The sequence below is a fragment of the Anopheles nili genome, chromosome 2 (genome assembly GCF_943737925.1).
Source record: "Anopheles nili chromosome 2, idAnoNiliSN_F5_01, whole genome shotgun sequence".
NCBI classification, from domain to species: domain Eukaryota; kingdom Metazoa; phylum Arthropoda; class Insecta; order Diptera; family Culicidae; genus Anopheles; species Anopheles nili.
This window is the reverse complement of record NC_071291.1, coordinates 60,339,732-60,366,764: the sequence shown is the minus strand read 5'-3', so window position 1 is coordinate 60,366,764 and position 27,033 is coordinate 60,339,732. Positions and strand designations below refer to the sequence as shown.

Here is a 27,033-nt window from a genome sequence, read left to right as displayed (position 1 = left end):
GGCGAGAGTTGTTTGTTTCCATTAACGCGGGGAATTCGCGGGTGGTGGTGGTGGAAACCAGCGGGTGGGAGGGGGGGGGGGGAGTGTACCGTTGGGAAAAGTGAAGTTAATTGCCCTCTCCGGCCCTCGGCTTTTCCCCCGTCTCTCGCTTTCTCTCTCTTTCTCGCTCTCTTTTGGTGGCCGCACACTAACAGCATGAAGGCGACGTAATGGAAAACTGCCCCAACTGGCGGGTTGGGAAAGAAAAACAGGAAAAAGGCGGTGCTGTTCGGCCGGAAAGACGTGGAACGTCTTGTGGTTTTGTCTTTGGCCGTGGCCTGCCTGCTTGTTGTAGGGGCTCTTGGATTGCAGTTCCTTCGTATCTTTTTGACCCAATCACTGCGAACGTGTGCTGTTATTGTTCCTTCTTAGTGGAAGGGAAAACACACACACACACACACATACACTCGAGTACCTCTGGGGGGTGTTGTTCCGGTGACTGATTGCGTGTGCATGTCGTATGTGCGTTATCTAACAATTGCTGGAATGTCATTAATCTGTTAAACGTTTTGTTTTTCTTTTTCTCCTTATCACCCGGTCGTGGCTGTCTTCGTCGTCGATGGAACCGTCCGTAGGTGTGATAGACTGCAGCAGATAAACCGACTAGCCCTACGATAGTCCCGGGTGGACGTGGAGAAGGGAAGAGGGACACTTGTGTACCTTGGACCCATGTGCTGCTGAATCCCGAGCCGGAAGATGCCTTCGCCGAATGGAAACAAATCGGCACCTCCGGCCGGTGGCCTGTCGGAGGAAGCGCAGGCGGCCATTTCGGTGATCCGGGCATTGGTTGCCTCGCGCAAGGAAACCTCCAACGTGCTGAGCGTAATGCGGGACTATCGCCAGCTCGAGGGTGAATCGCTACCGTACCGCCGGTTTGGGTTTTCCACCGTCGAGGACTTCCTGCTCGCGAGCCGCGAGTTCGTGATCAAAGCGAACGGGGGCGAGGCGACGCGTATCTACATCAAACCGAACCGCGATTCGGCCCACATCCAGGAGATGGTGGCCGCCCAAAAGACGAACCGGTCCGGTGGGGGTGGCAGTGGTGGCGGCGGCGGGAAGAAATCGAACTTCAAGGCGCTACGCCAACCGACCGCACCGGCCCTAAACGGGAAGGGCTTTAAAGGTCCGATGACGACGGCGTACAGCCGGATTTATCAGCAGATTCCGAATAGTGGACGGAACAACAGCACCGCACCGAGCCCTAAGAAGGTGAGCTTTGGTGGGGCGCAACAGTTGACCCCGTCTAAGGCGGGACAATCGCGAGCGATCACGAAAAGCAAACCGGGGGCATCCCCAAACCGGGGCTCTAATTCGTCCTCGCCGGAAGCGAACAACAACAGCCGGGCGACGAAAAATTTGAATGGACAACAGCAAAAGCAGCAGCAGAAACAGCAATCCCAACAGGTCCAGCTTGCGTCCAACGATTTACGGCACCGGTTGACCGCACGAGGCAGCACACTTAGCCGATCGTCGGTTGAAATGCGCCAACCCGGTAAAGCTCTACCGACGGTTTCGTCCACCTCCGTAGCATCGCACCGTTCGGGTGGTGGAACAACCGTCGCACGAAAGTTGGCCTTCAACGGGGAAAATACGCCGACATCGGTGGCCAATTCTCAAGCAACCTCAAACGCGAAGGGATCCTCCCATGCGAAGGAATCAACGCAACGAAACGGCACACCGTCAAGCGGTGCGAATAATCGACCGAAGGGTGGTGGTGCCGTTGTGGCCGGTTCCGGTCGAGTAGTTCCTCCGGCTATGGTCATTCCCCACACCGTGCCACCGTTGCCGCTGATGTCGATTACAGTCTCCATGCCGACGACGATGACGAAAAGCGTAAACTCAAGACTGAACGTAGCGAAGGCTGATCTGCCGACGAGCGCCAAACCGATGCCAACGGTTCCTGTGCCGGCACCGGCCGTACCAAACACGTACCAGCGGGCGCAATCTCTCGATGAACGGACGAGCGTATCCTCTAAGCCGTATGCGCGGGGAGGAATAGCGAATCCTCCAGCAAATACGCCGGCCCTGTTGGATGGAGTCGCTCCGAAACCGCTGCCAACCTTACTGGGCAAGAAATCGCTTCAGGATCGGCTAAAGCTGAACCAGGAGGTGGAAGACAATGATTCGCAGGACACGTCAGTAGCGGCGGTGGTTTCACCCAACGTTCCTGCCCCGACGCCTAAACCCTTCGAGAGAACGCAATCGTGTCCTGCACCGAACCGTGTGCCGATGAATGGGAACGGAGGATCTGTGGCGCCAGCACCAGCAACACCGCCGAGTGTTGATGGACCGTTTAGCTGGGATGATACAAATGCGACACCGGTGGAGCTGTTGATGCGGTACAGCATGCATAAGGGTTACAGTCGCCCTGAGTACGGGTACTACAAGCTGAAGAGTGGACGCTACCAGTGTCTGGTGACGGTGAACGGTTCTACGTACTCGACCTACCCGGATGATTACGTTAGCCAGTTCCAGGGACAGTTTGCGGCGGCTCTGATCGCAATCGAAGCAGTTCAGCGTGATGATTCACGCCAGCTGTATACGGTGTGTCTTGATACGGATCGTGAGATTGCGGAACACATCTACGAGCTGCTGTCGAACTGTCCGCACGGTATGTTTAGTAAGAAAATCCCGGATGCGTTCCAGGAGACGCACCGGGCGCTGCTGCCGGATCATTGGTTCGGGATCATCGATCAGTACGCGAATCAGATGTTTGTGCTGGAGGACGGACCGCGTGATTCGATTGTGTTCGCACGTGAGCAACCTTCTGGTTCGGATATCGCGTCCAACACGTCCGAGGCGCGCCAGATGTCCATGAATCAGCTCACGCTGCCGTGGGACGAGCAGTACTGGAATTTGTACGTCACCAATCCGGTTTCGACGGTGGAGGTTTGGGCGCGACTTGTCGGAAAGGAGTACAGCGTAAGTATGCTGGGGCAGAGAATGTCCACGTTCAAGCGGTCACTCATGATACACCTCTCGTTTGCAGGACAAGATGGATTCCCTCATCACCGACATCGAAATGTCGATGATGACCAACCAGACGAAGGCTAAAAAGGATGTGGTGGCTGCGGTTGGTGAGTACTACCTCGTCTCGATCAGTGACTGCTGGTTCCGGGTGCGTGTGGTTGAGGTCAACTACGAGTCGAACCAATGCCAGTGTTTCTTCATCGACATTGGCGACAACGAGGAGATCGGACTCGATCAACTCCATCGGTGTGATCCGCAGTACCTGGAGCTACCTGCTCAGGCGCTTTGCTTCACACTCGAAGGGCTGGAGGATTTTAGCGAGAACCCAATCTCGAAGCACATCCTTGAGCAGCGCATCAACCACCGCGTGTTGATCGGATCGATCCTTACCAAGCGGGACGAGTACGAGAAGGCCGAACAGAGCGCCGGAATCGGTTCGAGCTCGCTGAAGGTGGTGCTGTACGACACCTCGACGGCGGAGGACGAGATCGTGAACCCGATCCTGCTGCAGAAGATCTGCAAGAGCATGCCGGTACCGGAGCTGAATCGAAAGTCGGTGAACTATGTTAGCATTACGTACGTGGACGATCAGGGTGATGTGTACTGCCAGCTGGATGGGTCGATGAACTACATTCAGGTAAGAGAAGCGCGTGGCTATCTAAGGCAAGGTTTGATAATACGTCCACCACCATCCACCGGTCCAAACATCCATTCAAAAAACCTTGCTTGCTTGTTCCACTTGATTGACTTCAACGGTGAAAGGTGACTCGCCATCTCGTCGTATGTTGCTGGATCTTTCGATTGAATGCCCCCATCTTGACCTGACTGGTTACTTAATTTCGTTTTTCGGTTGCACCATTGGTTTTTTTCTCCTCACAACCGTGCCACCGGTTCGGTTTGCAATCCACGGTGTACGCTTTATTATCGCTTGATGTGCAATCCGATGAAAATCGCAAGTGCACCGGTATCGTGCGTTACTACTCTCCACGTCTCTGTTTTCGGCTTTAAATCGGTCACGGTATGGTGGAGTTTTAATTTGATTGTGTATTAAAGTGTCTCTTTTCGTGTCATATCACGTTTATACATTCAATTGACTGTTATCCTTGCCTTCTTCAATGCTTGCAGAAACTTATCACCAACCTGACGCAGTCGGATGCCCTCGAGGACACGCACCGGGGTCTGTACAACTCAAAAGCAGCGCCTCAACAGCAACTGTACCTCGTGCAGGACGAAACAGACCGCAAATGGTACCGGGCCACACTGGATGCCGAAGAATCCGGTCCGTACTGCCGCATGCTGTACGTGGACATCGGATGGCGCCGTCGTGCCAACGTGCAGAACATTTACCGGCTCGATTCGCTCAGCCTCGGTCTACGCAGCTATCCACCGCAGGCGATCCGGATGCGCATGTACGAGCTACCGAGCTGCAACGATCCGCAGATCCTGGCGCGGCTACGTGCCTTCCTAAAGCCGGCCGTACCCGCGATGGCAAAGGTGTTCTCGATGTCCTCCGCCACGCTGGCCCTGGTGAAGCTGTACGTGCACGTCTCAGACCGCGAGGCGGGTAACAACATACTCGTGTGCGTGAACGAAGCGATCAAGATCGAGAAGGAGCTCGAGATGGGCTCGGAACGGGTTAGCGTGCCACAGCGTATCAGTTTCGATGATGATTTGAACTCATCCGCCGATCTGTCCGGTTCGGATACGACCACAAGCTTATCGATGTCGACCGGTGGAAGCTACTCGTTGAGCAGCAGCGATGGAAAGGATCTCGCGAACCGCTTCGATGCTCTGCACCTGAAGCTGCAAGATTCGAAGAAACCGTCACCGGTCGTCTCACCGACACCGGGAACGAAGGCGATCGCAAAGCTCGCCAAGCTAACGGTTCCTCCCGTGGGCCAGCTGTTCAACGTGAAGGTGACGATCGCCAACAATCCGCAGTTTTTCTTCGTTCAACCGCACGCGTACCTGCAGCAACTGGATGAGCTCATGAGCGAACTGCAGGACTTTTGCATGACAAAAGCCCTCCCGGTTCGCAAGGATCAGGTCCGGCAGGGTGAGGCTTATGCCGCCCTCAACAATCTCGGCCACTGGTACCGGTACGTTCAGGAAAGCTTAATGTGGTACGATTTTACGAAGAGGTTTTTCTTTCTTTCTTTTGTTTTTTTTTGCTACTCTACCAATAGCGCCATCGTGGAGAACATTAATCCGTTCGGACCGACACCCATCCACGCGCATTTCTGTGATTTTGGACAGTTCCAGCAGCTGGATGTTGGTGCGCTGCGCGTCCTACCACCGAAGTTTCGCGTGCTTCCCCAGCAGGCCATTAAAGCAAAGCTTTACGGTGAGAGACGCTTTTTTGATTATTCAGTAATGTTTGGCATGTTGGTTGCTATGGCAACCATGGTTTGATTGAGACAGGTCAAGCAAGAATCAACACGATCAAGAATCAAGTAACTTTTGTTTTTCTTTTATACAGGCGTTAAACCGCTACACAACGTCTGGAAAATCTCGGATGCGATGCGCTTCAAGGAACTAACGGTCAACGGTATGTTCGCGAGCGTCGTGCGCAGCATTCAGCCGGACGAACTTAACCCGCAGGAGCAGCTGATCGAGCTGGAGCTGATTGACGTGTCCTCGGAGGATGATGTCTACGTTCACAAGACGCTCGTTGAGGAGGGACGTGCCGTCTATACTGCTGCGGCACACACCGTTTAACGGCGTACGCTTACACACGAGAAGGCGAAAGAGTGGGAGCGAATGCTCAAACGAATATTTATTGCAGTTCTCTTTGCTTGCATCTTTTTGCTAGCCATCGAACATATTTAATTTTTCCACACGAGATTAATATTGCTGATATTGCTAATTTTCGCGCATGTTAATCGTGAACACGCGTACATTACATATATTTAAAACACTTAACTGAAAATAATTATCTAGACCGATCCACGGCACAGAAAGGAAGAGAATACAGGAAGAAGGCAGGTTGATGTTTTTTTTGTATTGATAAGTATCATTCCATCGAGTAATCTCTGCTTGCTTGAAGCAATCGAACGAAATGTTGCAGAGAGCTGCCCCTTTGGAAATTAAAATCATTCATAAAGTTTGAACGTTTTGTTTCGTGAAGGGTTCGTTATCTCGTGCCTCCTTGGGTTGGAACGAAAAAAAAAGGATAATCGAATTGCTGATCGTTTTTCACGAATACGGTGTTTAAGATGCTTGATACGGCTCGTTTTTTTGGGATCAAGTATATGATATGCTAGAAGCTATACAGATGCTAACTAAATAGGTTTCCCTGTTTTGTCGTATTTATTTAACCTCAACGCGCACGGTGGCTGTTGTGGGTGACGATGCGAAATTCGTCAACTTCCAACGAGGAAAGTAATAAGCGCTACTTTACAGAGGGGGACGGTTTCCAACAGCATTAGGCTACACCATCACCTCACACGACGATCGATGGAAGGGTGTATTTGAGGCAGAGATAAGAGAGAAACGAGAGAGCGATAGAGAAGTGAGGTGTTAGAATCCAAATTGCCAAAATGATGCAAGCTTTGCTTTCCATCTTTTTCATATTAGGTTATTTTGCTTGTTTCCCCCTCTAACATATTGTGTTTTTTTAGCAGATAAGATATCGTTTTAATTATTCACCAACGGAATTTCTTTCAGGCATCCCGCGTTCGAGTCTGTTCGCTCGGCGAGCCGCAGGAACGTTCTCAATTTTATGTACCTACGCGGAACGAAAGGAACTTATCTTTATATTTGTAGGATTGCGCAAGAAAGATAGAACTGCAGACATAAAGAGCGCAAGGGAATAAACTGTATAACTATTTGTATGTACCATTTCCCGTTTCTAGACGACGTTGAATTTATCGATCGACAGATCGAGGGATTTAACGAGCCTTGATTGCGGACGGAACCCCGATCGGGAAGATCAAGGTGGAAGTAGCCGTTTCTAGGAAGGTATTGCTTCCGGAGTATCAAGTACATTAGCATTAAGTGAGTCCTAGACTTGGAACTTGTGATTGTGATAATGAAGGAACCATATGATATGCGTTTTTTGCCTCATTTCCTGGAATCGGTTCAGGGTTGTACCCCCCACGGTTTACATTATACGATCGCGCCAGCCAGCAGAATGCGTGTGGCGGTCTAGCATCGTTTGCCAGTTATTTTCTCCTGTTATAGCACTAGCGGACACGCCGCATGGTAGAATTGCCAGGTGTATTAGGTCGTAATTATTGTGATAAGAAAGCGGAGCGAATGGGAAGAAGGGATGCAAGGGCAGGAGGCGCTATTGCCCCGCCACAATGAGCGCATTATTGTTTTTTGTTGTCTTTTTAAGTTGAACGATCACGATCATCCTTTTTGGAGAATGAGACAAAGGCGATCTTTCGAAAGGTGCAGCACACACTGACTCCAATCCGGCTTTTTTGTGTGTGTGTGTGTGTCGTTATACTTTGAACACTGAAATGCGCCAATATCGATCGAGCGAACTGTTAGCGACGGGTTGCTGTTTCTTGGCTTTGGAGAGAATTACTATGTTTACGATTCACATTCAAGTTTATATATTCGATTTTTGACTTGTCGGTTTTTATATCAGGTTGAGCAGAAGTTCGTTTTTACTACCCAACCCTTTAACACTTAGTAATAGTAAGTGGCACGAAGTGTGTTAATCCGTAGCATTACGATCATATGCGCGCTATTCGCTGTTTCTACGATTTCAAAACGTTATATTAATGGGACTCATCTACTATATACATTTTACACATATATATTGATTCTCGTATTCGGTTTGATATATATATATATATAAACATACAGTAGACATAGAGGACGGCACAGCAAAATTCTCCTAATCCAGCTAAATTCAGCACGACCGTAAAGCTTATATGCGTCTCCAAAATCGCTAGAATATCTCTTCCAGTTGACGGATGCCGAAAAGAACCACAAAAGAGAAGATGAAAACGGATCAGTTGTTATACCGACGGTTATGATACATATAATCATACATATGCCGCATACATTATGTGCCTTAATTAAGAGAAGGAATTTTCATTCGAACGATTCAAATATACACGAACGATACAAAACGAACCACCGTTGTTGGAGTTTTTATTTATTTATTTTAAGTACGTGATGTTATGAATAAAATCTAGTAATTTAATTGCTTTTTGTTTCTTATAAATTAATAATTTATTGTTAAATTTCTCAAAGCTTATTTTATTAAATTTTTAATTTCGCGGACGATCACAATCACCCTGTGCCAAAATTAGGCCTTGGGAAGCGCCGGTCGAGTGAACGGGACGGCAATATTCGCTCGAACAACTGGCTTTGTGCAACCTCCATGAGATCATGCGCTCCTGTTACTTCGGCTGGTAACGCTGGTCTTTTTGACACGATTTTGGCGAAAGCGAATTTTTCGTTTGCGTGACTCGGTTGCCGATTTGCGTGTAGCGCGCGTACGGTACTCGTTCTTGCGTGTGTTGTAGCGTCCATTTTATCGTAACACTAAAGCAGTGAATGTGCAGTGAAGCTCGCTTAAATATTAAGACTTTTCGCAAGTTTATTTTTAATGTATCATCAAATATGGCTATGAACAAAATCATTTAGCTTTGTATCCATTTGTTTTCCCTTGTTATATGGGAGATATGAATATATGAGAGATATGTTAGACGAAACGCAGTTAAGAGTTATTATTGAGCTGAGTTTATTGAACCGAGCCATTTTTTTTATTCAAATGATTAAAATAAACTACGCAAAAACAAAAAAAAACATTGTGGTTGACTATTTTTTGGATTGTTTTACGAAAGTGAGATTATGGGTAAAATTTGTAATTTATTAATTTTTTGTTAAATTTCTTAAATCTTATTGTAATAAATATCCAATTTGCGAATCGCAATCATAGCCACCCTGTGTTTGTGCTAGAGCAGCGCGCCGCGCGAGTGAGCGGTACCGCTATATACGCTCGGGCGCCCGGTTGCGCTACCTGCTTATGATCATGCGCTCCTGTTACTTCAGCTGGTGTCGCTCGGCTTTTCGAGGCGATTTTGGCGATCGAAATTTTACCATTTGCGCGCAATGTGTGGTGTTGTAATTTGCGTGCTGCCGATTGCGTGCAACGCAACTTGCACGCAATATAGCGTGCGATTTGCGTGCAAATGTGCGCGAGCGAATTTGTTCTTTCACGTGTGGTTTTTTTTTTCTTTCGTAAACGCAAAATGACAAAATGCAGTTTTAAAGCCAATTTAGATGTAAGGACTTTTCGCTAGTTTATTTTTACTGTATCATCGAATAATATATCGTGTGCGGACGCGCGAAATCAAGGGCAGGAGAGCGAGGATGTGGCTTACTTGGCTAATCGGTTAATAAATATACCAAAAAAAAAAAACACTGGTACTACATTGGTCTAAAAGCGTCTTGGTGTGTTTGTCCGTTTCTGTTTCTGTTTTTTTTCCTTCCATACAAGCGATTATCCTCTGCCTTAACCCCTTTTTCCTTTGCTTTTCTCGTACGGGTGGTGCACAATAATGGTGGGGATCGAAAAGGATGTGCGAGCGTGAGCGTTTGCGTATCGTGGGTGTGCAGCAAAGCGAATATGCCAAAAAAATGTCCCACTACACACCAGGGGGGGGGGGGGCTACACACAATTCGCAGTAACGAAAACGTATGTAACAAAATGCGCTCTTGCGCTTACGGACGTTTTACGCACGCGCTACGGATGGCCGTCGTTTGCTGTCTTCTTGCGTTCTCAAATTAGCACGCTTTGTTTCTACAAACTGCGGGCGCGCAAACGACGTTCACTCGGCCGCCGTTACGACCGGAAATGGTGCGGCAGGACCACCGGCGGCCAGTGTGGCGCAATCCTTCCCACCGTTCATCAACACGTTCGGTGGTGGTCTTCGGGGTGGGTGATCGGAACTGTTGCTGCCACCCTTGCTTCCACCGTCCTCGAGGGCCGTATGTTCCACCTCGATGTACTCCTCTTCCTCATCTTCATCCTCTTCCTCCTCCGGTCCATCGCCATCCTCCATATCCATATCATCTTCTTCTTCTTCTTCTTGGTCTGCTTCTTCCTCTTCACCCTCCTGTTCGTTTTCCTCGGCATCCGGTGGCCGCCGTGACGCAGGATGCTCATTCTCCGCAGTTGCATCTTCAGCTTCAACATCATTCATGCTGCTGCTTCTTGCTGGCCGCACGCCTGTATTATCAGCTTTATCATGTTCAATCGATTCGTCTTCTTCTGCTTCTTCTTCTTCTTTTGCGGCGTCCTCATCATCCTCCTGCACCGGTTTCTGGCGCTCAGAACCATCACCACGCGCCTCATTATCCTTCCCCAAGGTGCCATCTGATGCCAACTGGCCGCGAAAACTTGCACAATCCTTTCGCAGATCGTCCTCCTCCGATGGTGAATCGTCCACCATTCCATCGGTGTCCGTCTGCTCCTGTTTGATCCGCGTTCCCACCGGATGATGGTCCTCAACGTTCACCGATGCCCGTCGCCGGGATCGTCGCTCATCCTCACGCTCGAAACACTCCCCAGCTGCTGGTGGTGGTGGTGGTGGCACCGGCAACCTCAATCCCAGCTCGTGATCGATAAGGTGATGCTCCAGTTCGGCCCGGAAGAAGTACGCCATGCCGCACCGTTCGCAGTCGTACGGTTTGGCGGCCGCACTCGCGTGCGCTACGGGCAGGTGTGCTTGCAAACCGGCGGAGGAGGTAAAAACGGCCGAACAGAGGTAGCAAACGTAGCCGCGTTCCTCACACCCGGCAAATGTGTGATCGATCAGGTGCTCCTGCAGCCTTTGACCCGTCGGGAGGGGTTTTTTGCACAGATTACACTGGAACACCGGTGTGCCGGAGTCCCGCGTGCCACCGCCGAGCTGCTCGTGATGGTGATGACCCGTTGAACCTGCTATTGGTGGTGCTGCCGGTGGTGGTGGTCCTGCGATCCGTCCTTCTCCCGATCCGGTGCTTCCGATGTGACCATGTGGACCAGCTCCCGGAGTGGTGCCAGAAGAACCGGCTGGTTTGAGGAAATTCATCGACAGCAGCTTCGAGGGGAAGTTGTGCCGTTTCAGACACGGATCGCAAATTTTCGTCACCGATTCGGGGTGCGTCGGCAACGGTTCCAGGCAGAGGGCACACGTGCGCTCGTTAGTGTCCGGGGATTTGGTGTGGAATCTGAAGAATAAAGTAAGCAAATGTCAGCAGATGTTTAGAAACCGGGGGTCCCTCGGTAACGCGATAGACCTCTATCGCCTACACCTACTTGGCGTGGAGGCTTATCTCGAACTCGGAATTCAGCGTCTGCCGGCAACAGATGCACTGCTGGGGGAAGCGTTCTTGTTCCAGGTTCGCGTTAGCCACAGTAGAGGTGCTTGATCCCGTGGCCACCGTGTTACCTCCCGATGAGGATCCACCTGGGGCGGTTTGTCCGGTGCTGGAGGAACCACCCGAAGGGCCACTACCACCTTGGGCGGAGTTTGCGGACGTTGTGACAGTGGCCGTGGTCGAGCCAGAACTTGCCGGCGTGACCGGTTGCGTTCCGGTTGGTTGCTGATGCGCCGGAAGATGTTGCTTGAACGTGTGAGCATCCGGTAGTGGGAGGCTACAGTGCGAACAGCGCCCGGATGCACCGACCTTGCAGTGTGTTAGCTTGTGTTCGGCCAGCACCGCCGGTGAGGGGAATATTTCATCGCAAATCAAGCACTTGTGCTTGCCACCGCCCGTGTTGTGAGCGACCTTCATGTGGTTCTCCAACTCGTTTCTGAAACGCCATGTGGGAGAGAGAGAGAGAGAGATACAAAAAGGGGGTGTTAATCAAACAACCTTGAGGGAAATTTCGCTGGTCGTTTTACCTCGACCGGAAGTCACCGTTGCAGTACGCGCACCGTAAGCTCACGCCCGTCTTCAGATTGTGTACGATCTTTCGGTGCGTTTGGACCTCACTTTCCGTGCTAAAATCGGACCGCTCGCAGATACCACAGCTGTAGCAGCAGTTGCTGCCCGAAACGGTCGCAATCTGGGCAGCAGCGGAACCGGACGATTGCTGACCGGTTGACGCGGAGGATGGCTTGGGAACAGCCTGTGATTGCTGCTGTTGACTCGCCTGTTGGGTGGCTTTCCGGGTCGCTTGGTCGGTTCCCAGCAGCGGATGGTCGGGGGGAGATTCTCCACCCGCTCGTGCCACAGGCCCCAAACCGGTTCCGTCTCCGTATCGTTGTATCATCGAGATCGGTGAGTACAGCTTCGACCCGGCCGGGGTGGTTCCGGTGCCATTTGTTCCGGTGCCGTTTCCACCCTCGGGAGAGTACACTCCCGCCGAGGAACCGTTGTGGGCGTGATGGTGCGATCCACCGGAACGGTCCCTTTGCGATTGGGACTGAGCGGCCACGGTGGAGGAGCTCGTCGTGGCACCGTATCCGAGCCCCAAAAGCGAGCTGGCAAGCTGCGTCGTCGAATGGCCCGTGTTCGGTGAGTGGCCTGATGTGAACGGGTTCTTTTTGCCTGTCCCAGCTGCAGGGGCATCGGATAGGAACGATGAGGCACGATGCTGCTGCTGCTGCTGCTGTTGGGCTTTTCCCATCATCGTGTCGTAGAACCCGTGCAGAAGATGCTGCGGATGTTTGAGCTGGTTCAGCGTGTCCACGTGCAGCGGGTTGGCGTAGAACTTGTTAGCCGTCTGGTAGAGGCTGGGCCAAGCGGCCGCTGCCGCCATAGCCGCCATTTGTCCGTGCAGCTGTAGATAGTCCAACCCCGCAGAAACTCCAGCCGGTTGACTTGAAACGGATGATGAAGATGCGGCCGTTGTTGAGCTCGTGCCAGCGGCAGTGGACGTGCAGGACGATGGCGTAGAAGCCACAGCCGAATGGGTGATCGCCTCCCGGCGATTCGGTGAAACCGTTTCCTTCTGCGTGTGGTGCGTTTGGATGTGCCGATCGAGCAGAAACTCGACGTGGAACGATTCAGGACATGCCGGACACCTGTGGGTTTCGGCGCGAGAGAAGCAGCGTTGTTAGGAAGACTGTCCCCGAATCCGACTGCAGCTCCTTTGCATACTTACTTGTACTTGCGGGCGTGGGACGCCAAGTGAAAGTGCATCTCCAGCTCGGAAGCGCAAACCATCCGACAGAACATGCACTGAATGGCTCCGGCCGCTAGGTGACGGGTGCGTATGTGCTGCCTGCAAGGATAAAGCAAACGGTTACACGCGGTTAGTGAGCGTGATCGAAGGGATAAATCGATCCTGCGCTTACCTAAACTCACGCTCCGATCGAAACACTTCCGCACAGGCCGAACAGCGGTACAGTTTAACCTCCACGGAGTGGCTTACGGCAAAGTGCACCTGCACCTGCACCTTGGAGTCGAACGTTTCCCCACAAACGGTGCATTTGTAGAGCAGCTGCATGTGTCCCTCGTACAGGTGTTTGTGGAGGTCTTCCACCTTCGCGAATGTGGTCTTCCCGGGGCAGGCGGTCGTCGCACCGGTTCCGGTTGAAGAAGCCGCCTGGCAACGGTATTCCATCGCCATCACAAGAAAGTGCCCGATCGTGTGCTGCTCGTACTCGGCCTGGCAACTGAGCGTTGCGCCACACTGCTGACACAGGAACGCCGTGAGCGATAGTGCCCCACCGGATCCAGTGGATCCTGTGCCAGTGGCGGATGCAGCCCCAGCCGAACCACAACTCGAGTGTTGCTCACCGGAAAGACGCATCGCTGCGGCAGCCGCAGCACTGGCCGCACTTTGTTCCAGGTGTGCCTTTAGGTGCGTACGGAACGACTCGAAATCGGGTAGAGCGGCGTTACACTGATTGCAGAGGTACGCACCAGGTGGTTGTTGATGTTGCTGTTGCTGTTGTTGAGATCCTGCTAAGGATGCACCCGGTGCGGGTTGTGCGATTGATTGTTGTGATTGTTCCCGAGGTCCCGAGCCATGGTACGAGTGCTGTTGTTGCTGCTGTTGAAAACCGTGAGGTTGATGAGGACGAATCGTACCTTCCTGTGAGGCCCGCGGTTGTTCCCGTGGTTCACTCTCACGTCTACCAGAATCTCGGTGCCGTTCACGATGATTCGAGCCCAACGGAACGTTTCTTCCCTCCACGGGTTGGCCCGTGTCCTCATCCTCATCGTCGAGTGCCTCAAGCTTGAGCCGTTTCATCTTCGGTTGGCTGAGATCGGTCGGGGTAAGCTGTTCGGTTGGACTTTCCCGCTGGGACGTCGTCGGATGGCTTGAAGGACGCGTCAACGATGCGGCCGGTGATTCACATGGCGATGAGCGCCCGGACATTGAACCCGGTGATGTTGGCCCACCAGGACCAAGCGGATCCGAGTCGTCCTTTCTTTCCTGCTTGATCCTGCTTCCACACGCTGACTCGCGCTCAAGCGATCGCGTGTCGTTTTCTCGCATAGTGTCCGGTTCTTCCTTGTAGTCCACCACGTCCACGGGACCACCACCACCACCATCTTCGTCTCCTCCATCACCACCATCGTCATCACCAGCGTCATCCCCAGCGTCATCATCGTCGTCGTCCTCATCATCGTCCTCATCGTCTGCAGCATTCTCCTCACGTGGCACGTCATCTTCCGAACGATCGGTACTCTGTGGCCGCGATTCCTTCTGCCGACGTTCGTCCTGTGTCGCACCGGAAGTGATCCCATCATCATCTTCTTCAGCTCCACGCCGCCGCCGCCGTTTACTGGACGGTTCATCCGATTCGTTTCCATTCTCATCACGACCCGTGGCCACCGCGGACGATCGGTGCTGTTCCGTTTTTACACTCCCACCGGACATTCGCGCACCGGATGTTGAGGATGATCCTGCTCCAAGTCCACCGTAAAACGATGGAAACGCACTTCCCAGCAGGCTTTTACCGAAGTGTAGCTGCTCGAGCGAAGCATACCCACTGGCGGTGGCTCTTGTTCCCAGCTGGCCATGATTCGGTGAACCCCGCTGGTGGCCACCAACTGCCGTCCCCCCAGCCAACCGGTCCAGATGAGCCGCTTTAAGATGCGCGAACATCAGCGGCACCGTCGGGAACTTCATCGTACAAAACTCGCAGTTAATCGGTGGGTACGGGCCGAGTCCACCGAGTGAAAGTGAACTCGCATCCGGTGTGACCGCACGGCGACCACCACCACCGTGGCCACCCCGGAGATGGGCGGCAAAGTACGGCAACGGAGTGTCTCCCGCCAGCAACCCCAACGCACCACCGTGTCCGTGCATCGATTGTACGTGCAACCCGAGCTGCTCGAGTGTTGCGAAATCCGTGCGCGTACAGTAAGGACACGCCAACAGCTCCTGATGGCCACCCGGGGTCGGTGTTCGATGGCTGGTATTCTGTGCCGTGTTTAGCGCTCCTCCACCGGATGCGCCTTTCGCTAGCGCCGACAGTTTAGCGCTTCCGCGGCTCATCAACAGCAGCGGATCGTTGGCGTAGGGTGAAAATTTGGCCCCACGCTTGCCACCACCACCACTGCCACCCCCACTCGAGAGTGAGCTCGTCGTCGATCGGGGGCTGTACGTGAGATTCGGACTCCCGGTGAGTGCCAGCTGCTTCTTGTGGTTTTGCATGTGGCTCGTAAGGGCTGCGGCCGTGTTGTAGCCTCGGTTGCAGATCGTACACTGGAACGGTTTCTGGTTGTCGTGCGTTTTCATGTGGATCTTCAGGTGATCACTGGCGGCGTGGAGGGGGGGGGGAGAGAGAAAAAGAGGGACACATTTTTAACCTCAATCTGCAGCCGGGAGAGCCCAGGGCTCAAGTATACGTACCTCCTGGAGAAGGCAGCCTCGCAGTGTAGACACCGATATCGGCGATCACCCGTATGAAGCTTCGTGTGGCGATCGCGGGATCGTTTGTGCTTAAACAATCGGGCGCAGTATTCACATTTGAACGGCATGTGTTCCGTGTGGCTCTGGGGAAGTGAGAAGAGATGAGAAAAAGAAAGATTAGGACATTTTTTAGCAGCTGGTACGCAAGGTGGTCCTTCGTAGGCATCCTCGCGTAATGAAAGACGCTGAAAAACAAATGTCCTTTTTGAAAGAAAATAGATCATTACACAATAACAAAAAGGCATTAAACCCCTGTGGAATGTGGGAAAATGAGGAAACCAAAAAAAAAAAAACACCACACGCTCTATTATCGATGCATTTATAATTTTTGGCACATTTTGTGTTTGCTTTTCTGCTGCTGCTCTTTTTGGTTGCCACAACAAAATTCTCAAATCTCCCGGGTGGTATTTTAATGAATTATTAAAAAAACACCATAAAAACACCACAGACCTGCAGGCCGCGAAAGATGGCATCCAGCGCCCGAGATCTTTTCCCCCCGGGGAGAAGGTTTCCTTAAGCGAACCGCTCAAACGGGCCAGCGGACTAAGCAACGCAAAATAGTAAACGCCGCGCATGCTTTGGTGTACACGCGGCCAAGGGACGACCTACCGGGTTAGGACCTTCTACATCGCCTCGCGAAGGTGCGCGTCCGGAATGCTTGCGCAAACACGGCCTCCTGGTGGTTTTGCGCGCGCGCGCAGTTGGAGTATGATATGATCAAGTCCTTCTTGCTGGTGGTAGCTCAGGTGAGAACTGGGGAACTGGAAACCTCGCCACCGCGGCTGTGGAATTAATAAGGAATGAAGCCCCCCCAAGCCCCGGTCAAGTCCACGGGAAAAAGGGCACTGGAATTCACACTCTCCGGGAGCTCTCGGGAGTTGAAGTACGGAGGGCGGCTTCGAGTGGCCAGTTTGAGACACACTTGTCAAAATTTTTGCACGTCCCGTGTGTCCGTGTTTTACCATCCTGTGGCGTGTTGGTCTCCGTGTGTTTTTTTTTCTTTCTTTTCATTTCCATCGCTGATTCGGCTCCATTCATTTCAGTCTCCCTTTTTCACGGCTGCGTTGTGATCCGTTCCGCCCGAAAGGGGAAGGCGTCCAAATTATGACAGCAGCGAAGAACCGAACCTCCACCGGGGACCGAATGGACGAAACCCTTTTTCTCATACATATTGATCTTGCGCCTCCCTACTTGCTGGGGTTTTCCCCAACAGGGATAAGCATCCGAGAGGCGCAACTGCGCGACCAGACGGTGGCATCTACGGAAGGCGATCGAAGGAATGCATAAATGGGCCCGCTTCTTTTGCGCCCGTCGTCGGTGAAGGTGGCAAAAGGGTTCGCTTGGGTTTCCACCTTCAAAAAAAAAAAAGCCAAGGAACGAAGGTCCCAGTTCCGTATGTGTGTTGCGCAACTGAAGAGAGGATTCCGGGCCGGTTTCGCCCTCTTTCGCGTATAGAAAAAAAAAAAAACGGGCGGCCTTTCGTCGGCAGGGGGAGGGTTCTCTCTCTCTCTCTTATCGCGCCTTTGGATCAACGAGACGGGCAGAAATTTGTCCACCGTTCTTCTTCTGCTCCTTGCACCGTGTTCCATGTTGCTCGTCCCGTCTCTGAGGCGGCGGCTTTTTGCTTCCTTTTCGCGCATCTCCGCCACCGTTTCGGGACCTTGAAAATGGTTCTCCGGCCGCGGGAACCTTATGATCCGCCGGCGGCTCGGTTTCGCAGTTTGGATGGGCGATCTTTTCAGGCAAAATGAGCGGGTTCCTTATCAGCTAGGTGACATCTCTTCGCGCGCCCGCTGTGGAGCAATTTCTGATTTCCGCTTTTTCTTTTCTTTTCTTTTCTTTTTGTTTCCCTTTCTCACCGAGAGATGGAGCCACCTCCTTGTGGGGTTGTTCCGCTTTGTAGAAGAAGAATCGGTATGCTTTCACGAAACCCGGGCGCGTTGTTTTGAGAAATGGAACGAAGTTCCGCTTCAAGATGCTTCGCTTGTTCCGAAGCCCGGTAAGTTTGTCGTTGAATGGTGCCTGTGAGCTGATGGAACTGGGATGGGATTGAGCCGCAGGGTAGATAAGATGTGTGTACCGAGCGACAAAAGGGTGTTTTTATGATCTTAATTTGCAATGCCAGCAAACAAACAAACAAACAAAAAGAATCCCATAATGCGTCAATACAAAACAGAGACGTTCGTTTGTGAGAAAATATTTTTTGCCATAAACTTTGAGGCATGCAAAAACACGAAAAACAGATATTTATGTACCGAAAGCCGCAACAGAGATATGAACGATATTTACCCATAATAAAAGGGGTTGAATAATATATATGCGATGTACATTAGTGAGATGTATGCGAACGTTTTCCAGCACCCAAAACGATCGCCATAACACCTCGTTCCGCTTTGTCTGAGACACGTTCCTTTAGAATATATGGCCGTGGAAATTCAGATATGGCCACCAAAGACTTCCCTTGAGTGGTTCGAATGCTTTTGTGGCAGCAAAAGACAGAAAACCGGCTAAACATCGCAGCCCATCGCATTAGCATTCGTTTTTAGTCTTGCAAGTCGCACCGAAACGAACTCCCAATCGATGCTCCCTCCTTGGGCACGCCATCGATCGCGGCCAACCCGACGGGTGAATTAAACCCGCCCAGCCCCAGGACCTGGGTGTTTCAAAGCCACACCAAAACGGGACATGGGTTGGGTGGCCGCCCTGGGCTTGGGTCCTTCGCAGCGTTTCAACGACACCGATCGCAATGGCTTTTTCCTCGCGGGAAGGGAGATCGATCGTGCGATTGCTAATTACTGCGGCTAAATTGGGGATGAAAAGCAAAGGAAAAAAACGAAACGAAACGGAAGGTGCCCAACCGGTGTCTTGCCTAAACGGTTCCCTCACCTAAAAAGGCCGATATAGCTTCATTAATTAGCTCCCCGAGTGGGGGCTTGACGGCTTGACGATCGTTGATTTGCACGCTCTATCGCTGGGTGCCGATCGTGGAAATTATGCACCTTTTGCACGCGCAAAAGCGCCAATTTCTCACGATGTTGGTGAGATAAAGCGTGTGGAAATTGAGAGCGGGAATTAATTTTTTCATTACAATATCACACCCTCGCCGGTTTAAATAAGCCCGTGGAAAAAAAAGGGCGAGTAGCGTGATAAATTCATCTCCCTGTTCAATCCTTATCTTAACCCGGGTTGACGAAGAATTTAAAAAATGACATCCAAACCCCCTGAAGGTGAGTTCCCATCTCCCAGATGGTGGCTTTTTTCTGCTCTCAAACACTGGAAGCCCTTTTTCTCGCTTTTTTATTGCAGTTCCTACGCGCGTGCATTCCGTGGCCACCACAGCGTGCGTTCATGATTTGCCAACCTTCAGGGCGATTCTCTCTGTCAGTTTCGCACCTTTTTAAGCGGTTTTTTTCTTTCCGGTCTTCAACCAACTGTTCTGTTCAAAAGGGTAAGCCCCGTGACGGACGTGAGCTAATGCCGCGAGACACATAAACATCGCCGCCGTCACATCCGCGGAAAGTATGAGCACGAACAAACGATAATGAACCGCACCGGGTTTGGTGCGATTTTCCGGGAAATTTTTATTGCCGCGTGGCAACGTTCCCAACCAACCCTGGAAGCGTCCGGACCGACCGCTCGCTTCTTTTCAGCGAGCTTTTTCAAGAGCTGAATGAAACTCGCAGTCAGTCCGCACACACAATGCCTAATAAAGAAATCATTAAAACACAAAACTACACCACGGATCTCCAAAGGGCGGGAGTGTTGTCCTTCGGATGGCGACACGAAGCCACATCCCTGACACACAAACTTGGGGCAGCTGCTCCGGGAAGGGCTAGAAAATAAGTGCCCGGTTTTCGAAGGGCCACGGATGCAGACGACCGCAAGATGTTTGTCTTTTATGTCTCGCCTTTTGAACTATCCACTGCTGCTGATGCACCGTCCCAGTGGCCAATTCCCAAACATCCAGGATGGGGTGTCCTTGCGTATTTGGCAAGACGCTACCGTGGCACGAGTTGCGTTTCCTCATACCGTTTCCGAATAACACGCTAAACATCGTGTTGTGGGGATGTGTTCGTCTGTATCCTCATTCATTCCCACTGCACTGCTGGCACTGCTTCGAAAGGAAAGACAACAATCGGCCATTCGGAAGGCGCCGGGCGAAACTTTCTGCCGGTGCTCCTGGAAACCCGATTTTACAGCACCGAAAGGACTGGCTTTTGTAACAACGAGTCGGGCGGTCGTTTTGTGTCACAAACCATGGAAAGGACGCCTGCCTAATAAACAGGACACGACACCGGGTTTGTGCAGAACTGGCAAAAACAAATTGGCCTTTGATACCTGGAGGATGGCGTTTTTTGTCTTATAAATAAATTAAACCTCCCCCCCGGTTCGTGTAAACAGGGACATTTAAATGGTAGAATCCGGTTGTCTCTAATGTCTTAAGCTCAACGAATCGAAAGCAGTTTGTCCCAAGAAATGCGCGATCTTCAGCCACCGACGGGCGTTAATCTTTCGCCAACAGAAGCAGCAGCAGCAGAGAAAAAAATGGGACTATATTGCAGCAGTATTTAAAAGCCGACAAAAATGCTGTTGACGAGCGTGTTGACGAGCTTCCGAAGGGATCCGACTTCCTTTGCCACCACATCGAGGCTCATTAGCCACATCGAACTGGTTCCGAACACTCGAACACTCGAACCAACCTGACAGTAATCGATACCGACGGGGGACATTCCTGAGCCAGTCTAATGATGCGCCTCTTTTCGCGTTCCACCGATGGCACTGGTTACATCCTAGACTCGTTAGATCCTCACTTGACATCGTCTCTGTGCGTCATTCTGACCTCCGCGCGGTGATTTCACACGGCGTGTGTGTCCTGCCGGAAAGAGCGCGGTCCCGTAATTGTTCTTCCCAGGGCTCAATAAAGCGGGCCCCCCCTATTTGTGGCTATTTAATTACCGCAGCTTAAAGCGACCTATGGCGCACCATATGATTGATCGACCACCTGTTGTGTGACCTGTTCTTCGCACCATCCGGATTGGGGACCCTTTGGGGACTTTTCCCGTTCGTCGGGTGACAATTTTATCGGCAAACCAACCCAGGGAATTCACCTTGAGCCGGGGCATTTCACGAACGCAATCGCAATTTCCGTCAGTTGTTGGGGCAGCGTTGGGATCGTTTGATTGATTGTTTTTTTTTGTTCTTCTTCAAAAAGGTCTTGTTTGGATCGTTCGCAAAAAGCGCAAGGGACCTGCTCTCGAGCACCGATCGATCGTTGTTGTAGGTTAATTAATTGTCCATCCGTGCCGCTGAAAGAAAGTCAACATGCGAGGTAAAATTCCTCCCCCCCCCTGGGATAAACTGCATCGGATGTGGATGAAATTCTTCGCATCGCTGCTGCACCACACAACACATGCGGCGTGTTCCGGAGGGAAAGATAGGCTTTTTCTTGCAGTTTTCATCTCCTTTTCTCACAAGCTGTTGTTGTCCACTGTCACACGGGTAGTGTCACTTTGTGCGCCCAAACGTCGCGCTAAACGTGCACCTTGTAGCGGTTGAAGTAGCGCCACTACCCTTCGATCAACAGGATTTGCGGTTTTTCACCTTGACTTTGGATTTCGCGAGTATACGCGTCAAGGTGGTTTGTGGGGGGGTTTTTTTTGCTTGCTTGCGCACAATCAGGACGGCCGCAATTATGCTCATTCGCAACGAAGCTCGACTAATCGATCGATCGACTGCCCATCAGGTTTCGAAACGTACAACGCACTCGATATGGTGTATGTGACTCGAGAGGGTCATGTTGTTGTACAAGCCGCTTCGATGGATCGCTTCGAATTTTAAGGGTGCGTTGTGAGATGACGCGTGAAATGATAATTGTTTGTTGGTTTGCGAGAGAGAGAGAAAAAAAAGCGTTTTCGCCTTTCCGAGGGAACCAGCAGTATTAAAAAAAACACTGACACCTCATCCCGAAACCAGTCCGAGATGTTGGTCAATGTCAGTGACCACCAGCGAGATTTCAACCTCAAACAAGGAACGATAAAAGAGGCAAAAGGCTTTGAAAGATGTTACTGGATTGACTAAACAGGAACGGTAGCTAGTTTTATCTAGATTTGGGTAGGTTTATCAAATAACCAACCAATACAAAGCAAATAAGGAACGGAAAGGGCTTCAAAATTCCTTATCCGTATAAAAAAAAGCCTCGATTTACACAAAAAAAAGTAAAAGGCATTAAGATAACACTAACTTGCAGTTTTTTTGCTTTGATTATTAGCACATTATATGGTCCCCCGCTGCTTATATGATATTTCCCAAAACCTACAATGGATTAAGATCAACAACTGGAGCGTAATAGTTTTGTCTAATAAATGGGTTAAATATTTGTTTTTTCGAAGTTGGCTGCAACTATCTCTTAGGAGGTATAAGGAGGAGCAATTAAATGCACCCCGGAATGACGATCGTTAATCATCGAGTACCACTTTCATCTCAACAATGCCTCTTGTGATAAAGTACGCATTTAAACACAAATCAATAAGCTCCAAAATTAATACAAAAATTTCTAAAAGAACATTTGAACGCTTACCTGCTCATGCTTCTTGAGATAACCGAGCCGCGGGAACGTCTTCTCACAAAACTGACAATGATACGTGCTGTTCAGACCCTTACTGCTGCTGTTGTTATTGTTGCTGCTGTTATGATTGTGGCTGCTGCTGTTGTTATTATTATTGTGATGATGATGATGATGATGCTGGTGTTTCGATTTGCCACCTTCCTTCCCGGCAGACGAATGTCCTCCTCCGGTACCTCCCGAACCCGCTCGCCGATGATGCAAATGATGATGCCGAGGATGCACGTGATGATGCAGCTGTTGGCTGCTACCCTGACGGAATGGCTTTTCACCCGTCGGTTCCAACGGCAGCAGGGTTCCGTCGTTGGTGCCATCATTCGTGATCGAGTTCGGTGTTGTCATGCCGTCGGAGATGGACGGCGAAAAGCTGGACGATGTGTGCGAGGAGTACAGCTCTGTGTGGGTGAGTTGAAGCGCACGGCATTAAGATGAGAATTAATCAGAGTTTGATTGACATAATTTGCTGGTTTATGGATGAAGCTTCGATTTTAATGGAATAGCACAGCATTTACGCGTATTATCAGCAAACAAGGAGCAACCTTATTATTCGTGATTTTTGAGCCACACACACACACGAACATCTCAAAAAAAAGGGCAAACCTAACGACACAATCAATCACAATTTGCCACAAAATCTGTGGATTTACATGCATGAATTTACAACGCATGGAAGGATCTCGCTTCGCTTCGCTTGCAGCTAGATAGGTGAGAGATAATAAATTCACTCCCTGCGTGCCTGAAAGATGGCAGACGAAGAAGCCGAGTGTTAATGGCACTGCTTTTTCCTTATTCGCGGGGAGCCATTTATCCCTTGCGTTTGTTTTTCGTTTTTGTGGCTCGCTCACTCCCGTCCCCTAATTTGGCAAATGCACATTACAAATGATAGCCCATCAACCAACCAATCCATCCATCCATTTAGCCCATTCGTTTTCGTTACGGTCGTTGTTTAGACATCATTTTCACCGGCAGCAAGGTGTAAGGATAAACCACCACCACCAGGACGAAAACGAAACACCTTCAGGTGAGTGGAGAGTTTTGTTTTTACAAAAGGGCAGTGGCAGAGATGGAAATTTACGACTCACGTGTGCGTGTTTCTCGAAGGAAAGGAGTGCGATTTGGACCGGAGAATTGATGTCCACATTTTGCTCAAACCTTTATCTGGATTTGCAAAAGAAGCTTCATGAAATTTTCACTCGTAGGATGGGAAAATTCTCAAGCAAAATTGCACGTTTTTCGATAAGAAATACACACGAAACCAACACTTCTCACGTCCGGATTCACACTGTGTCGCTGTTTATCGTGATTCTGGCCGCGTGTCCCAACAATTACGCACATCCTGCCCGGGCGACACACACAAAAAAAAAACCCCCCGTCCAAAGGCCATCACACTGTGGGTGTTTGACTTGATTAATCTTAAGTAACACTCTCGCGCGCTCCCATGGCTTTTCTCTCGGCCCGCTTAATTGTATCACTTTGCAGGGACGATAAAAAATGCATGCCAATTGACGGAATGGCCTCGGGAGAAGCGCGTTTTCTCCTCTTATCTTCCACCCTGGCCTGGACTGGCCCCAATTAAGACACTTCATTTCCATGGGGCCAAGATGCGCCCAAAACAACAGGCGGCCCTCACGAGACCTCGGAAGTGAAGTTGAAGCATATCCGCGGAATAATGGACAAGCACTTTTTCCGCACACATTAGGGTCAATTAGTGGGTGGGGGGTGGGGGGTGGTGGTGATAAAATGAAACCATAATTGCAGTGGTTCTAAGGGTCGGTTAAGGGCTGACAGGGCGACAACCAGTTGTGTTGTGTGCAAAAGATGGCACCTGATTAGCTTGACGCTTTAGCAGGGTTTTTGGGCATATTTTTGAATTCCATTCCACTTTTCCTAATGGCGTTTCGTTCGGTTCACAGGTTGTTGGTGAAATTTAGGGCGATTTTGTGTACGCCTCATTTTGTAATCATTTCAACTCATCTTCTGACCCAAGCCCCCAGGATACATTGACCGACACACCACGTTGGTGGTGATATGATAGGCGGCTCTCGCAGGCAAATGAATTAATGAAAATCGCTTCTAATTTAATTGCCTCGGGTTGTGGCAGCAACACTACACCACACCAAAAAAACAAAAAAAAAACCCCCACCACGGCACAGCTGCTGAGCTCCGGGATTCGTTAATCCGCGCACCGAAAGGTCAACAGGGTATATCCGGTGACGCTCATTCTCGCACCATCGGCGGTTCGGATGGCGTTTCCGGCGGGTTCCTTTGACGGCACAGCACACCAAATGGTGATTGTGCGACTCGGTGGCTGCGTACGAAAGGCAAAGACGTCGCGATGTGACGCGATAAATCGTCTTTAATCTTGATATTAAGCCTTAATGTCATAATTGCTCCCCCGCCCTAGCGCATAGCGCCCGGGCTTGAGCAGGAAAAGAGGTGGGGGTGTTGAAAAAAAGCAGGCCTTCATTATCATTCCCCCAGGAAAACCCGCCCGATCCAACGATCAGTAGCCACATCCGCCGCGGCTGGGACATTATCAATTGTCGCGATTGTGGCCAACGCGTGGATCCCAGGGCTTGGATATTATCTTTCTCCTTCCCGGCAACCGACACGGTTTTTGTGATCGAGCAGGAAAAGCTGTGGGGGATCCCCTCCACAAGCCAGGGGATCCCTCCGTGGCGGTGGTGGCGCATCTGTTGATTTTCTGCTCTCCTATCTCTCTCTCTCTCTCTCACTGTCGCTGCGTTTAATTGAAACTTCCTTTCGCGTGCTAACCAGTGTAATTAGAGGGGATACAGTAATTTTTATTTAAATTTCGGCTTCATTCGATCCGTGTGGGAAGGGAGGGGGGCGGGTGGAGCCACCCCCATTCCACCGGGCGCGTGCGTCGTTTGCCCTCGGAGGGAGTCGTGTGGCGTTTTGATAAATGAATCCCTCCGGTTAATAAAGCTAAACTGATTTATGGGTGTTTTGAAAGTGTGCTTAAAGACCGGTGTGGCATTGGAATAGTTGGATCTAGATGGAATCCATGTGTGCGGAATAGTAAAATGGATAATTACAAAGAGCTCTTTTATGGAGAGCAGAGTTTTGGTGCAATTAAATTTTACTAAACAAAAAAAATAAACTCAGGACAAGTTCAATCAATATATTTAATTGACCAAAGTTAAACTATTTCTTCTAAGGTTTCCCTATTTTATTTGTTTATCAGCAAACATACATATGTTAATAAGAGAGTCTAGCAAATTTTCAATCTATTGCTGTAGCTTGCAATTTGAGAAAAAAAAATTGTTAAATGACGTTCAACATAAGACCTGTGTGTTTCAAGGTACGCGAGGTTTGTGGCTTGTAATAATCGCATAGACGTCCAAAGACAAGGCAAATACTAGAACCAACTAAGCTTCTTATGATCATTTTTTATGTTAGTTCATCAGCACTCGAAACACGAAAACAAAGCAAAACATAAACCACTTCAAGGAGACGGTCGTGACCCTTGCCTTGGAAGCAATGCTCTCCAATCGGATTCGTTTTGTCCTAATGCCCAAAGGCAATTACCATGAAATAGTACACCCACAGTTGGTTCACCCCCGGGGTTGATAGATATGCGACACAACGACTCACACTGTATTCGCGATAAATACACAATCACGAAGGTTTGCCACGTGTATCGCAAGGAAATATGCATGATTTGTTTACAAAACTGGAGGCTTCTTTGAAAAGGCGGAAGTGTTATTTTCATGTCGCTTTTTGTCGAGTCAACGACGGTCACATCACACGATCGTAGACTAAACATTCGTTTGCCACTATCAGAAAGTGTCATTTTTCTGCCTTTAACCTTGAGGGGATGATCAGAAGCGTTGTTGAAATATGGAGAAAAATTTAGAGCGAGGTATAAACTGAAGTATGCATTTGCAGGACAAGAGTCATTATAAAAATGCCACGAAAAAAAGTAAAAAAAAGCATTTGCTAGGACTATTTGTATGACGCGCATTGAAGTCTCCCGAAAAAGGTCCTTCGTTTTCCCTCCTCAAGACACGCTCCATCGCTTGTTGGTCACGTGCCAACATCCTGCCTACCTTGACCTAGCGAAAAGTCCTTCACCCCAGCGAGGCCACCCAAGGCACCGGGTGCGATCATGCTGCCGTTCGTATTTTGCTGAATTTTCTCAATCAACGTTTCCAATCGGCTGCTTGGGCCACGGTAGAGCATCTTCATGGCCATCGCAGCCATACGCACGCGGTAAAATCACGCAAAATTCCCGCACAATTGTTATAACAAAACGCAGCTCCTTTCAACATGACACGGCACGAAAAAGGGGGCAAAAGCGAATCGGGAAGTTTCAGTTAACGATAAACAAACTCCGGCTAACAAACGTGCTAACGGAACGGAATTAATTACAACGATGTCACTACGCAAACACAATAAAAAAAAACCGCAAACCGTAGAATAAGGACACTCGAGGACGATTTCGTCTGGTGCTGATACCCTTTTTTGTTTTATTTTGATTATCTGCTCATTGGCGTGCCCGTTTGGCGAATGCGTGCGTTGAAGTCACTGAGGGTGTACGTTTCGATTTTCA

General features: G+C 50.3%; 2 protein-coding genes across 2 annotated transcripts; one reads left to right on the top strand and one right to left on the bottom strand.

The window, feature by feature from the left end:
- The first annotated feature begins 735 nt into the window (after positions 1-735).
- LOC128727257 (uncharacterized) lies at positions 736-5,727 on the top strand. Its single transcript, XM_053821154.1, has 5 exons — positions 736-2,961; positions 3,029-3,646; positions 4,135-5,108; positions 5,196-5,353; positions 5,489-5,727. Exons 1-5 carry the CDS (start codon positions 736-738, stop codon positions 5,725-5,727), a joined length of 4,215 nt encoding a protein of 1,404 aa, XP_053677129.1.
- Positions 5,728-9,497: 3,770 nt separating this feature from the next.
- Positions 9,498-26,675, bottom strand: LOC128727248 (zinc finger protein 423 homolog). The gene is made up of 10 exons (XM_053821142.1): positions 26,606-26,675; positions 22,413-22,873; positions 15,776-15,918; positions 14,650-15,680; positions 14,491-14,556; positions 13,263-14,406; positions 13,070-13,189; positions 11,865-12,989; positions 11,276-11,773; positions 9,498-11,187 (listed from the first exon to the last, which is right to left on the bottom strand). Exons 1-10 carry the CDS (start codon positions 26,673-26,675, stop codon positions 9,804-9,806), a joined length of 6,042 nt encoding a protein of 2,013 aa, XP_053677117.1. The 3' UTR covers positions 9,498-9,803.
- Between the last annotated feature and the right edge of the window lie 358 nt (positions 26,676-27,033).

Coding starts and splice junctions, on each gene's coding strand:
- LOC128727257 (XM_053821154.1), top strand. CDS start 736: ATGCCTTCGCCGAATGGAAACAAATCGGCACCTCCGGCCGGTGGCCTG. Junction 3,647..4,134: donor GGTCGATGAACTACATTCAG/GTAAGAGAAGCG, acceptor CAATGCTTGCAG/AAACTTATCACCAACCTGAC. Junction 5,354..5,488: donor CATTAAAGCAAAGCTTTACG/GTGAGAGACGCT, acceptor TCTTTTATACAG/GCGTTAAACCGCTACACAAC.
- LOC128727248 (XM_053821142.1), bottom strand. CDS start 26,675: ATGGCCATGAAGATGCTCTACCGTGGCCCAAGCAGCCGATTGGAAACG. Junction 15,919..22,412: donor ATCTCAAGAAGCATGAGCAG/GTAAGCGTTCAA, acceptor TCACTTCCCCAG/AGCCACACGGAACACATGCC. Junction 14,557..14,649: donor TGATGATGGGATCACTTCCG/GTGCGACACAGG, acceptor AGAATGCTGCAG/ACGATGAGGACGATGATGAG.